The 12,740-nt window shown below is 44.0% G+C and overlaps 2 protein-coding genes across 6 annotated transcripts in view; one reads left to right on the top strand and one right to left on the bottom strand.

Moving 5' to 3' along the window:
• The window catches only part of gphnb (gephyrin b), a gene marked incomplete at both ends in the record, with an annotated part of 128,445 nt that overhangs the window by 58,553 nt on the left and 57,152 nt on the right, over positions 1 to 12,740 (bottom strand). For all 5 annotated transcript variants that reach the window (XM_084082525.1, XM_084082527.1, XM_084082526.1 and 2 more), the window contains 2 exons: positions 5,593 to 5,659; positions 5,963 to 6,057. In XM_084082525.1, the coding sequence (XP_083938651.1) occupies positions 5,593 to 5,659; positions 5,963 to 6,057 (162 nt within the window). The remainder of the gene's footprint in view (positions 1 to 5,592; positions 5,660 to 5,962; positions 6,058 to 12,740) is intronic.
• Positions 9,867 to 12,740, top strand: part of LOC311063815 (dolichyl-diphosphooligosaccharide--protein glycosyltransferase subunit 1-like) — a gene marked incomplete at both ends in the record, with an annotated part of 5,875 nt that continues 3,001 nt past the window's right edge. The window contains one exon of the mRNA XM_084083427.1: positions 9,867 to 11,288. Coding sequence (XP_083939553.1) covers positions 9,867 to 11,288 — 1,422 coding nt within the window. The remainder of the gene's footprint in view (positions 11,289 to 12,740) is intronic.

Raw genomic sequence — 12,740 nt, 5'->3', positions numbered from 1 at the left:
CTTGTAGAAACACCAGGATGCCTGCTAAATTTTATTTAATGATTGAAGAGAAGAAGAGAGAGTGAGACCAACCCCCAGGTACATTATAGTACCTCCCTTTGGCCATGTGTACTAGCGAGCACTCTCTCACTCTCTCTCTCTCTCTCTGTGTCTCTCTGTGTCAGTATGCCTGTGGGCTCCTCAGCTCTACTAAACGTTCCATTCTCCTCACTCCAGAGACAAGCACTAATCTGTGAAATTATTTATCTTCCTGTGTATTTTAAGCATTGAAAGGATGCATTATTAATGCATCCCGCATGCCTTACAGTGTTGGGAGCTGGCTAGAAAGAGAGGGGGAGCGAGAGAGAGAGGGAGTGTGCTTTGCATTCCGTCCCATTTCAGGGTAGATGCACATTTCAGGCCTGATGAAATATGACAAGTAACCGTGGTTCCACTGTTTCAAAATCCCGTGGATCCACTGTATGGGACGCACGCACACGCACACGCACGCACGCACGCACGCACGCACGCACACTCGCACACACACACACACACACACACACACACACACACACACACACACACACACACACACACACACACACACACACACACACACACACACACACACACACACACCCAGAGATCTCTGCCTACTGTATACGTCTAAATCAAAATTTCAATGAATGGACTTGAACAGCAGAGAAAAACAGCGCAAACAAAGCTACATCCTACTGCTCTGAAAAGCAATCTTGATAACCGCCCTAAAGTCTTTGCATTGGTTCTGCAATGCCGTTATTTTTAAATATTTTTTTCTCAATTGTTTCCCAATTTGAGCCCATTCATTGAGTTTAAGATGAATCGTAGGCCGAGATCTCTGATCGTCTGGCTACGCTAGACTATTCGGTCCATGAAGGTCAGGCTTTTCCATTTCTCATTAGGACCGGGAAAGCATCTGTCATTTTAGATTTTAACCACTGTAGCGAACATTTGTAACTCAAATCTTTGCGTCTGGGGGTCCCTGGAACTAAATATTTTGATATGGGGGTCCGCGGCCAAATACATATAATTTTGGGGGTCCTTGACATGAAAACCTTTGAGAACCACTGATATATAGCAACATAATATTTTTCAAAAAACAGTTTGGATTTAGAAGACATTTGTAAAATCGGCCAAATTGCACCCCTTTTCATAATTCTTCAAAAATAGCAGATCTACGCGTTATGAGCTTGTACTGTATATCTGCTATTTTTTAACAGCCAAATAAATCTAAAATGACACAGACGCGTTCCCGGTCTTAATGGGTGAATAGACCCGTGGATTTAGGAGGAGCGACAAATGTTTTTTTTTTTAGATACTGCCAAAATCCCAGATGATTTCTTACACCAGGGATACTGATTTTATGTGGAGATAATATAGTATCTTTATGACATCTAGAGCAGCGGTTCCCATTCCAAACCTTTTCTGGATCAGGGCCCGTTTGAAAAACTTGGAAAGTATTCGTGGCCCACCCATCTGACCACTGGCCGAATGGCTGCGGTGTTAAGCGGTCAAATGGGTGCCGCCGCCTGTATTTTCAGAACGTGTTCGTTTTAATGATCAATCAATCGATTGTGTTCCTGCTTGGATCACTGGAACCAACGTACTAAACATACTAAAATCTTTCTCGTTTGTGCATTCATTTGATGTGCTCCGTTTTTTTTATGTCACAATCTTTTACCTTAGACAAAAGGTCGTTACTCGTAACATTATACATTAAGTTCCTATTTATCGGTATCACAATGAAAACGTATTATTATAGGTTTTAAAGAAAAAATACCATGACATGTTTTTGGCTTGATTGTCTGTGGGTGCATTAGTATGTGCATGCATAACTTTGTTTGATTCCCATATCCACACTATTAAACCACCCACTGGATTACTTTTCACAGTTTTTAGGCTTCTGTTTAACAATTATGTGTAATTTTGTATCTATTAGTGAACTAGATTTTCAAGCCGTTATGCAGCCTTCAAATCTATATATTGTGCTGATCAGAGCAATGGTTCACTTGAGTTATGGCCATTTGAAGTGTTAAACACATGCTGTAACACTGCTGTAGCACCCCATGTGTGTGATTTTGTTTTTGGTGTGACTATTCTCATGCCAGACCCCTGAACAGTGTTTGTGCCAAGTTTGGTGCTGATCGGAGCAACGGTGCTCCTTGACAACGTGTGGCCTCTTGGGGTTGTACAACATGGCCCCTAGGGGTCCCTGGCATAGTAAGCTGGTTTGTAAAAACGTGGCCCCTGGTATGAGTATTGTCATGGCAGACCCCTGGACAGTGCTTGTGCCAAGTTTGCCCATCCAGGGGGCCCTTGACAGGCCTGACAGAGCAAGTTAACTGTGATGGACTTTTTTTATGCTTGATTTATACTCTGTGGTTGCTCGCAATGTCGTTCACCAAAAATAGACGATCTACAAGATCTGCAAAATTACAAGCCCACAACGTGTCGCGATTGGTGGCGCGTTGTGAGCTTGTAGAACTGCAATTTTTGGAGCGCAATATCGGCTAAATGGTCTCATGACAGTGGTAATCAACTGATGAATTTCAGGACAAACTCAGGTTAACCAAGGGGCCTTCCAGCCCTGCCTGCAGCAGTAGATACAACGTAAGCACATTACATGTGTACGCCTCACACATTGATTGGGAGAAGGGAAGATGGGCAGTGTGTGTGTGTGTGTGTGTGTGTGTGTGTGTGTGTGTGTGTGTGTGTGTGTGTGTGTGTGTGTGTGTGTGTGTGTGTGTGTGTGTGTGTGTGTGTGTGTGTGTGTGTGTGTGTGTGTGTGTGTGTGTGTGTGTGTGTGTGTGTGTGTGTGTGTGTGTGTGTGTGTGTGTGTGTGTGTGTGTGTGTGTGTGTGTTTGTTTGTGTGTCGGGGGGCTGCCGGTGGAGAGTGGAGAGATGTATGATGTCATGAGCCTGGAGACATTCTTCCATATTCAGGTGTTTTAATGGCTGGTGGGGAATTATTTATATTTGTTTTAGGTGCGTCAGGCGTTTTTTTCCTGCTCTGTCCTTTAGGACAGAAACTGTCAACAACATTAAAAGAGCTGAATTCTTGGAGAGGATGGTCACAAATGACAAAGGTAAACACGAACAAGACCGAAAGTAACTGACAGTAACAGAGAGAGAGACGTACAGTAACTAGATCTTTCTATCCGGGCTATGGGACTACGACTACAACTACAGATCCTGTGGCAAAAATATTAATAAACAAAACAAATGTATCTCCTCACCCCCCTGCATTATGCCAACGGCCAATGCCGTTGTGCAAGTTCAGATCGATTGCTGAGCTGAGGATTCAAATGGATGAGGACGGAAGGATGGACAGACAGAGTTTTGTTCATTTTGTAGTAGGATAATGTAGTAGAGCCAAGAGCAATGTGAGGAGCCAAAACTATCCCTCAGCTTGTGTCACATGACTTCTGTTTGTGGCCTTCCTGATGTTTGTGACAGCCAAATGTAACCAGCAAAAAACAATATTACCTTCCCCTTTGTTTGGAGAACCATAGAGAATGGATACACACACACAGTCAAATACTCAGTGTTCATACTGTATAACTCTCTGAGAGTGCACAAATGGAACCACATGGACCATTCATTTGGTTCCATTTGGACACTCTCAGAGTAAAATAAAATAACACTTTTAGGGGGGTCCATTTGGTTACATTTGTACACTCCGAGTTAACGTAACACTATGGGTTTTACTGTGCGGTACAGAGGTTTTCCTGGAGTTCCCCGTGTCTTTATGACAGGCGATCAATGTAATGAAAGCGTGGTATGGGGATCTTTGTTTCGTTAACTTTGACTTGAGGTTGATAAGGGAGAGTGGGTGACAGTAATATGGCAACGGAAGCGGGGGGTGGGGGTAGACGTGGTGTAATTGATCGTAAGAAATGCTAAGATCGATCAGGAGGAGCGCGCGCCTAACGAGGCAGGCAGATGTGCCGGGCAGCAGCACTGGCGGGGAGAGAGAGAGAAAGAGACAGATGGAGGGAGATATACACATACTGTACACACACACCCATGAGCACACTCCAGTGCGCACACATACACAGTAGTACACACACATATTCATATATATACTGTAGACATTCACAGATTGAATGCCACACACGCACCCAGGCGCACACACACACACCTGGGTCAATCTAAGACCCTAAAGTCAATATGACCCTGAGGCACAACGTTCCTCATGTAGAGCAGTGAGGGATTGTTCTGTATCACACAACTCATCCCTCACACCAGCGACAGAACCACAGTCATACATAAAACATTACAAGGAGGTTTAATACCTGAAGACAAAGTAAACAAAACGACCAGCTGCTCACGGAGGAAAAATCGTGGCACAGAATATTAAAAGTATCAGCGGTGCTCCCGAGTCCCGGATCAAGTGGGATGCAATCATAAGAAAAGCAGATGATCCGGGCACTCACAAGTTAAGTGAGGAGGAGGCATTTTGCCCTAATGAAGACCTGTGTAGGTCGAAAGAAGTTGGCGTTTTAATAATAAAGGCCATTTCCTCCTCTTTTAACTTTTGAGTGCCCGGATCATCTGTTTTTCTTAAGGTTTAATACCTGGTCATCTGTGAGAAATATCAGCAGACAGGTCATCTAAACCAGGGGTTCCCAAACCTTTTCAGCTTGAGACCCAAAAGATACATTTGGTCTCTCTCTGGGACCCAAACTTACAAAAATAATATTACTATGCTATTTACAAGAATTGTGAAAATAGTCAATTTTGTATAGCTTTCCCCCACTATTTTTGAACATTTCTGGATTTTTTTTTTTTTTTTAAATTCCAGAAAATTCTACTGACTGAACAATTCTGAAAATCTTTTCGAAAATGTTTGAAACTTTTCTGCATTTTATTTTTTTAGGAAAAACAAGATACAACCCATAAATATGGGTCCCTGTGTTTGGGAAAGTCTGATCAAAACTATTCAGCGATCTATTCAGGTGGTTACTAGTTTAAGATTTGAAACATTTAAAGACCAGTTTTTAACCACAGGATCCCTAGCATGTCATAATAGGCAAACAGGACTGTAACGTGTGGAACACTGGTCTCAGTGCAGTGGTTACATTACTGTAACATGTGGAACACTAGTCTCAGAGCAGTGGTTACATTACTGTAACATGTGGAACACTGGTCTCAGTGCAGTGGTTACATTACTGTAACATGTGGAACACTAGTCTCAGAGCAGTGGTTACATTACTGTAACATGTGGAACACTGGTCTCAGTGCAGTGGTTACATTACTGTAACATGTGGAACACTGGTCTCAGAGCAGTGGTTACATTACTGTAACATGTGGAACACTGGTCTCAATGCAGTGGTTACATTACTGTAACATGTGGAACACTGGTCTCAGAGCAGTGGTTACATTACTGTAACATGTGGAACACTGGTCTCAGAGCAGTGGTTACATTACTGTAACATGTGGAACACTGGTTTCAGTGCAGTGGTTACATTACTGTAACATGTGGAACACTGGTTTCAGTGCAGTGGTTATACATTACTGTAACATGTGGAACACTGGTCTCAGAGCAGTGGTTACATTACAAGTCTGTCTTACCTGGGAGCCTTTCTTGCTTCCTGGTAAATTGATGATGAGTGTTTTTCCTCGGATGCCACACACAGGTCTGTAACACGCACACGCACGCACACACACACACACACACACACACACACACACACACACACACACACACACACACACACACACACACACACACACACACACACACACACACACACACACACACACACAGCGATAGGAGCTGTGAGTTCATTTAAAGCAGAGCAGGATTGTGTGTGTGTGTGTGTGTGTGTGTGTGTGTGTGTGTGTGTGTGTGTGTGTGTGTGTGTGTGTGTGTGTGTGTGTGTGTGTGTGTGTGTGTGTGTGTGTGTGTGTGTGTGTGCATGCATCTTAGCGTGTGGCTGACCTGGAGAGCATGCCTAGCGGTGTGACATTGAGGGATCCCATCAGCATGGCCAGAGACATCCCTGGAGCCTCACGCTCTATCACCTCTTTAGTGGCCTAGGAAGAGGAAGAGGAAGAGGGGGGAGGAGGGGAGACAGAGAGAGAGAGGTGGAACATAAGTGAAAGGTAAACATTTGTTCTAGTTCCATTCCCAAGTGGGCCCCCTAATAATTGATATTGTAACATTAAAGGTATGGTAAGTGATTTTCTTTGGTTAAAATAAGTGTTAAATAGCTCTATATTCTGATAGTACTCATTGCTATAGAGTGTTTGTTCAGTAAAAGGAGTCTCCTTGTCTCTCCAGCTCTTTATTAAACAGAAAATGCATTTTCGTTTCAGTTTCAGTTTCATTTCCAATTTTATCCAATCAGGATAGAGAACTCAATCAGGATATAGATTAAACAAGTGAAATTGGAAGTGATGACACTAAGAAATGAGCAGGCAAAATTGGAACTGGAACACTATAAAAATGAAGCTTAGTAATGGGTACTTTCTCCTGATTGGCTGAGATTTTGACACCTACCGAAAAATGTATTTTCTGTTTATTAAAGAGCTGGAGAGACGGGGAGACTCCTGTTACTGAACAAACACTCTATAGCAATGATTACTATCAGAATATAGTGCTTTAACCTTTTAACAAAATACTTTTTGTTTTAACCCAAAAATATCACTTACCCTACCTTTAATATAAAACAAATCTTAATCATGATATTTTTTCTTTACACCTTTAATGAGTTGTCATTGTGATGGTGATAAATAGGAACTTAAAGTATACTATGATAGTTCCATTGATCCAAGCCGAAACACAATCGACCGATTTATCATGTAAGGTGCGTTCGTATGTACAGTAGGCTCTGAGCGCACTGGTCCAATACAAACAAATACGTGAGTTCGCTCCCGGTGCGCATATCTGAACGCACCCTAAAATAAAAATGCACTGTTCTATGTGGTGGGCTGGCCACAGCTCATTGTCTCCGCCAGGCCGAAGGCATGGCGAGAGAGTATGTTTTACCCTCCGTCCGTCCGTGTGTGTGTCCGTGTGTGTGTGTGTGTGTGTGTGTGTCCGTGTGTGTGTCCTGTCTGTGTGTTAGCAGCTAATCTCTGGCACCGTTGGCCCGGTCGCTGCGAAACTGTGCACACACACTCCCTGGATGCCAATTCAGAACCTCTGCCTCAAATTTTTCACATGGGCCTGTTATAGTGCCACCTGGAGGCCGATTCGTGCAAAACCCTTTTTTTTTTACATTACTCCTACAGATTTTATCCAAACGTCATGCAAATCGGTACACAGTATCTCTATAGTCATGTGATCAACACGGATCTGTCCGATTTCCCATATTCCATCCTCATTGGCTAAGGTTCGCTTCCAAAATTTGCAGGATTGGTCCGTTTTTAACAAAATGCCTCAAATCATGAACGCAGCTTGCAATTTCCGTGAAATTTCACAAACACATTCCCACTAGGCCAAGGAAAAAATGCCACCCCTTTTCACATTGGCCTGTTATAGCGCCACCAGCAGGTCTAATTTAGCAAAACACATTTTTGGAACAAAATGCCTCAAATCATGAATGCAGTGTCCGATTGCCGTGAAAGGCCTAAGAATAAATGGCACCCTTTTCACATTGGCCTATTATAGCGCCACCAGGAGGCCAGAATAACATACCTGACCTGGCGGAGACCTGTGCTCCGAGGAGCACTTTCTCTAGTTTTGTATGTTTTATTATCTCTGCAAAGCCGGGGAAGAGAAGCTTGAGTTTGCCCGTGTGTGTCTGTGCAAGGGATGTAATTTGGGGTCCTTTTATGTCCTTTTATGCACATTTTCTCCACCTCTGGAAGTTTTTTTGCAGAATAACCTGATTTGATACTGTTGGTGAGTGCCATCCATCTACATGACATGCGACAGACATATTATAGACACGTGTTTTCTTCTACATTCATTAACAACTTTCAACCCGGCATCCCTATTTTGGACATAAATATTTGATATTGTTGTTTTACTATTTGGCATTTTCCTTTTTTTCCCCCTCTACTCCTACGATTAACTATTTTGGAACTGCAATTCGTGGGAGCTTGTGTGGAAAATTATTTCACATACTATTTTACACCTGTAAACTTGTGATGTGATAAAGAGGCAAATGGAATTGATTAGCTCCTCTTTGTTAGACAATAACCACCTAACAATCTCAAAAGTAGTGAAAATTTGGTTCAGTGATTACATTTTTTCAAGGACCCCCAGTTTGATATGCATTAAGCCATAGACTCCCAAAACGCTGAGTGTACTTCCTAACTATTAATCATTTAGCTGGCCTCAAGGACTGCTGGGGGTCCTCGGACATCACGTTGAGAAGAACCAGCGTGAATCTACTTACAGTACCACAGCAGCAACATGTTTGTTTGTTTGTTTGTTTGTTTGTTTTACTTGCATGCTGGGGGCTCTGAATATATCAGTCAGTTTGAAACATTTGGCAGCCTCCTCCTCACTGGCCTTTCTTTTCTTGTCTCGCTCCCTTTCAGCTCCACCTTTCATCTTTTTTCTTACTGAGTGCTGAAGATGGTCTGAGGACCAAAACATCCACTCCTTTTGTTCACTGTGTCCCTTTTTTCTATCTATTTTTGCATCCTAAGTGCATCATTTTTTGTCAGTGTAAGAGCCTTTTCTATTTATTCTTGATCGTAATTAGGTAGCCTCTCTTGGTTCTATCTTTAGTAAGTCTTGAGTCTAGACCGCTAACTATCCTATGTTATTTGTTTTTTCTTACTGGGAACTTGACTATTTTATTGTCTTTTCTTACTGGGACTGGGGTCCATTGATAAAGGTAACATAACATTACTTATCAAAGGTCAATTATAATCGCTGCTCTGCTTCAACAGACACCTGCTGCTCACAGACCACGTTGCTTCTTCTGCTAAAACAAACAAATCCCGTCTTGATTCTTCAAAAGAAACCTTTGATTACAGACATTTTGACCAATAGCTATTCGTGACAACTGACAAATGCCTATTACTGACAGGGCAGTGCAACATGAAAGTTATTTTGACAGACAGACCAGGCCACACAGCAGGCAGGCCATCGGGAAATATCCCGAATCTCCTGACAGCCAGTCTGGGTCTGTTGACATCAGTCATCTACGTATGACATATCTACGAAGTATGAGTCCATATTTGGGCAAGGTTTCAGCCCACTCTCACCACCATTGAAATACATTTCTTTCATGAAATGAGAGATAAATATCATAAATAAAAAAACACACAATATGTCAAGACAAAAAATGCATCAAGGTCCTTCCTTGGCAGTGTGAACAAGAAATTGGCCTCGGTTTGTGAGGTTGCCCCAGACAAACAGACACACAGGGGCTAACAATGCCTTACTTACACAGTGACCATCCTAACACACTTATGTGCTATGTGGCATGGTTGATTTCCAGAGCCTGCCTGGGCTGGGGTTTAGGGCGGAAATTAATGATTATTTTCTTGGCGATGATTATGTCGATTACCTTTTTGATTTGATTTATTTTTAAATATATTAACAAATCGTAACTACTTAAGCCATATTTTATACTTTTTGGGAAACATTTAGCCTATAACAACGTTCTAAAATTGGGATCGATTATTAATTGATTATTTTATAAAATTGGCGATAATGTTTTATCATTGATGAAATCAACTGGTTTGATTAACTGTTTCACCCCTACTGGGGTTGCTACAGTACTGGCGATTAATTTTCCATATTAGCGAGATCGAACAGGCATTGGCTTCCCTGATTGGCCAATCCAATCCATCGGCCAAGCCTCACGTGGCGTTTGTGCCACATTATCAATATAAATGGTAGCGCACGCAGAACAATGTTTTTCATAGCGCACGACATAATGGCCTGTTTGTATAACAGAGGCTTGACACTGTTTGTCTTTTCCACTTTCCTGCTTCTCATTGCCAGCGGCTTCACGGTGACAGCGGACGGTCTGCGCAACGAGGATGTGAAGAGAACCGTGGACCTGAGCACTCATCTGGCTAAAATAACTGCAGAGATTCTCCTGTCCAACCGTGGAGGCTCTGCGGTGCAGAGCTTCACGTGGGCTGTGGAGCCCCACCTGGCACCTCACCTGGCATACATAGGTGCTTCAGTGAGGGGTGATGATGCAGAGGAGGACGGCACCCTTGAACTCACGCAGACCACAGTTCATGGACAAAGCGGGGTGTTTTACAAGGTGCAGTTACCCTTTAGCGTGGAAGCGGGTGCCAAGCTGAGAGTGAAAGTGGAGACGGTTTTCAGCCACGTCCTGAAGCCTTTCCCAACGCACATCACCCAGGCCGAGCGTCAGCTGGTGGTCTTCCGGGGAAACCACTACCTGTACTCCCCCTATCCCACCCGGAGCCAGACCACCCGCGTCCGCCTGGCCTCCAAGGCGGTGGAGAGCTACACCAAACTGGGCGGCCCCATCAAGTACAACGAGGCCATCGAGTACGGACCCTTCCGCGACGTTGCTCCGTTCAGCGAGGATGCAATGGAGATCCATTATGAAAACAACAAACCCTTCCTCGCCATCAGTAGCATGACCCGCACCATTGAGGTCTCACACTGGGGTAACATCGCCGTGGAGGAGACCATTGACCTGAGGCACACGGGAGCACTCCTAAAGGGCTCTTTCTCACGTCTTGACTACCAGTTGTCCTCTGACAGTAGTGGCATTTCATCTGTTGAATCCTTTAAGACTATCCTCCCTGCTTCTGCCCAGGATGTGTACTATCGGGATGAGATCGGGAACATTTCCACATCACGCCTGAGGGTTCTGGTGGACTCGGTCCAGATGGAGGTCAGGCCCCGCTTCCCTCTGTTCGGTGGCTGGACGACGGACTACATAATCGGCTACAAACTGCCGAGTTATGAGTACCTCTATACCCTGCGTGATCAACATGCACTGAAGATGAGGTTGGTTGACCATGTGTTTGACGACCAGGTCATTGATTTCCTTACAGTGAAAATTATCCTGCCAGAGGGGGCCAGGAACATCCATATGGACACACCTTACCCGATTGACCGTATGCCAGACCAGCTGCACTATACATACCTGGATACGTTTGGCCGCCCAGTGTTGGTCGCCACTAAAACCAATCTGGTAGAACAGCACATTCAGGATGTTGTGGTCCATTACACCTTCAATAAGCTCTGGATGTTACAGGAGCCTCTTCTGGTCATAGGGGCCTTCTACATCCTCTTCATCACTGTCATTATTCATCGCTTGGTTAGCACCAAGGGGTCTGTACCGTCAAATGGACGAGGTGGTGAACCGGTACAAATTGTCGCACGACAACAGGGCCCTCAAGGCAGAGGGCTCCAACCTGGCCGGTAAGTCGGGGGAGGTTCAGAAGCTAGATGGGCAAGGTTTCAGCCCCATCTGCCCCACTTTGACTTCTATATTTTCAAATATTTCAAAAAAATATAAAACATAAATACATGTGTGGAGTATTTGGCGCTGATCAGTCCAGCAGTTTGCAAGATTAGTTGTCTCTTCTAGACCACTCCCATAAAGCCACACCATAAAAAATACAAAATTGATGATAACAGCGGAGAGCAAGTTCTAGGCAATGGAACAGAAGAAAGGGAAATACAAGATCACCACCTTGGACCCCAGTGGCTACCGGTCTGTGTAAGCTACATTTCGACTATGAATTGGCCTATAAGCTATAATGTCATGTTTGTCCAAGTGATGACTACATGCCACATTCATTTTCAAAGTGTTCCCTGTCCAAAGACTTGTCTCCATATACAACCTGCAACTCTGGGTTGACCATAATGATGTAGTGAAAGTCTTTTATTCTATGCCTTCTTCCATTCTCTGCCTCATACACCCACACAACCCCAAAACATTGTGATCCCATAACCCAGATGGATAGGAAGAGGCAGGTAGGACATTCCTCCTGGCGTTGATTTGCACTCTACAGTAAGTGCACCTGTCTAGTTTGTCTGTATTGAGAGACAGCAGCACTTCCGTAACTTGTGATAATGTGAAGAAGCATGGCGGTCTCTGTTTGGAATGGATGGCGGGTCAACAGGTTGTATGTAATCAGGGAGACGAGTGTTCAACGGTGGCAAAAGAAGTTTGACAAGGATTTTTTTTCTGTCTCTCCACTGCACAGTACCTACCTATCAAATTCGACTCTAACCACGATTCTAACCACTTAAATCCGTATTCTGGGGGAAACCTTTGCAGAAAAAAAGCAGATTGCGACGTGTTGTGAGCTTGTCGATCTGCTATTTTCATCAGACATTTAATATAGAACGAAAACAGAGGGGACACTAGTACAAAGCCCTGAGGGACTCAGGTCAAACATATAGGGTTCAAATGGCTAAACTACCTACGAGCTGAGCTATTAGCCACGGAAGCTACTTCCCTTTGGCCCACGTCCACCAGCATCTGCCAGTCCCTGGCTGCCTCCAGCTGTCCAAAGCCGGTCCTTGGTGGAATCGTCTGTCATCTTTTTTCCCCTTTCCAAACAAAAGCAACTGGCATATCTGGGTTGGTTATTCTGGGCAGCTAGGCAAACTGATGGTTATTCTCCTGCTCTCCTGAGTCGCTGCCAGGCTACATGGCGTGATGCCGAAACATTTCTCACAGGCATGAGGACAGCCGATCTTCACACGTTATCAGCCCATAGATTGGGCCAGTTGGGCCCATCTACCCATCTATGTTAAGGCATGTGCTGTCACGTGACCCGTCCAAGTCCCGGAAAAGACGCGTTGT

Source organism: Gymnoscopelus microlampas (genome assembly GCF_963454915.1).
Source record: "Gymnoscopelus microlampas genome assembly, chromosome: 16".
In the NCBI taxonomy this organism is placed as follows: domain Eukaryota; kingdom Metazoa; phylum Chordata; class Actinopteri; order Myctophiformes; family Myctophidae; genus Gymnoscopelus; species Gymnoscopelus microlampas.
The sequence above is the reverse complement of the archived record's forward strand: the minus strand, read 5'-3'. Positions and strand labels throughout refer to the sequence as shown.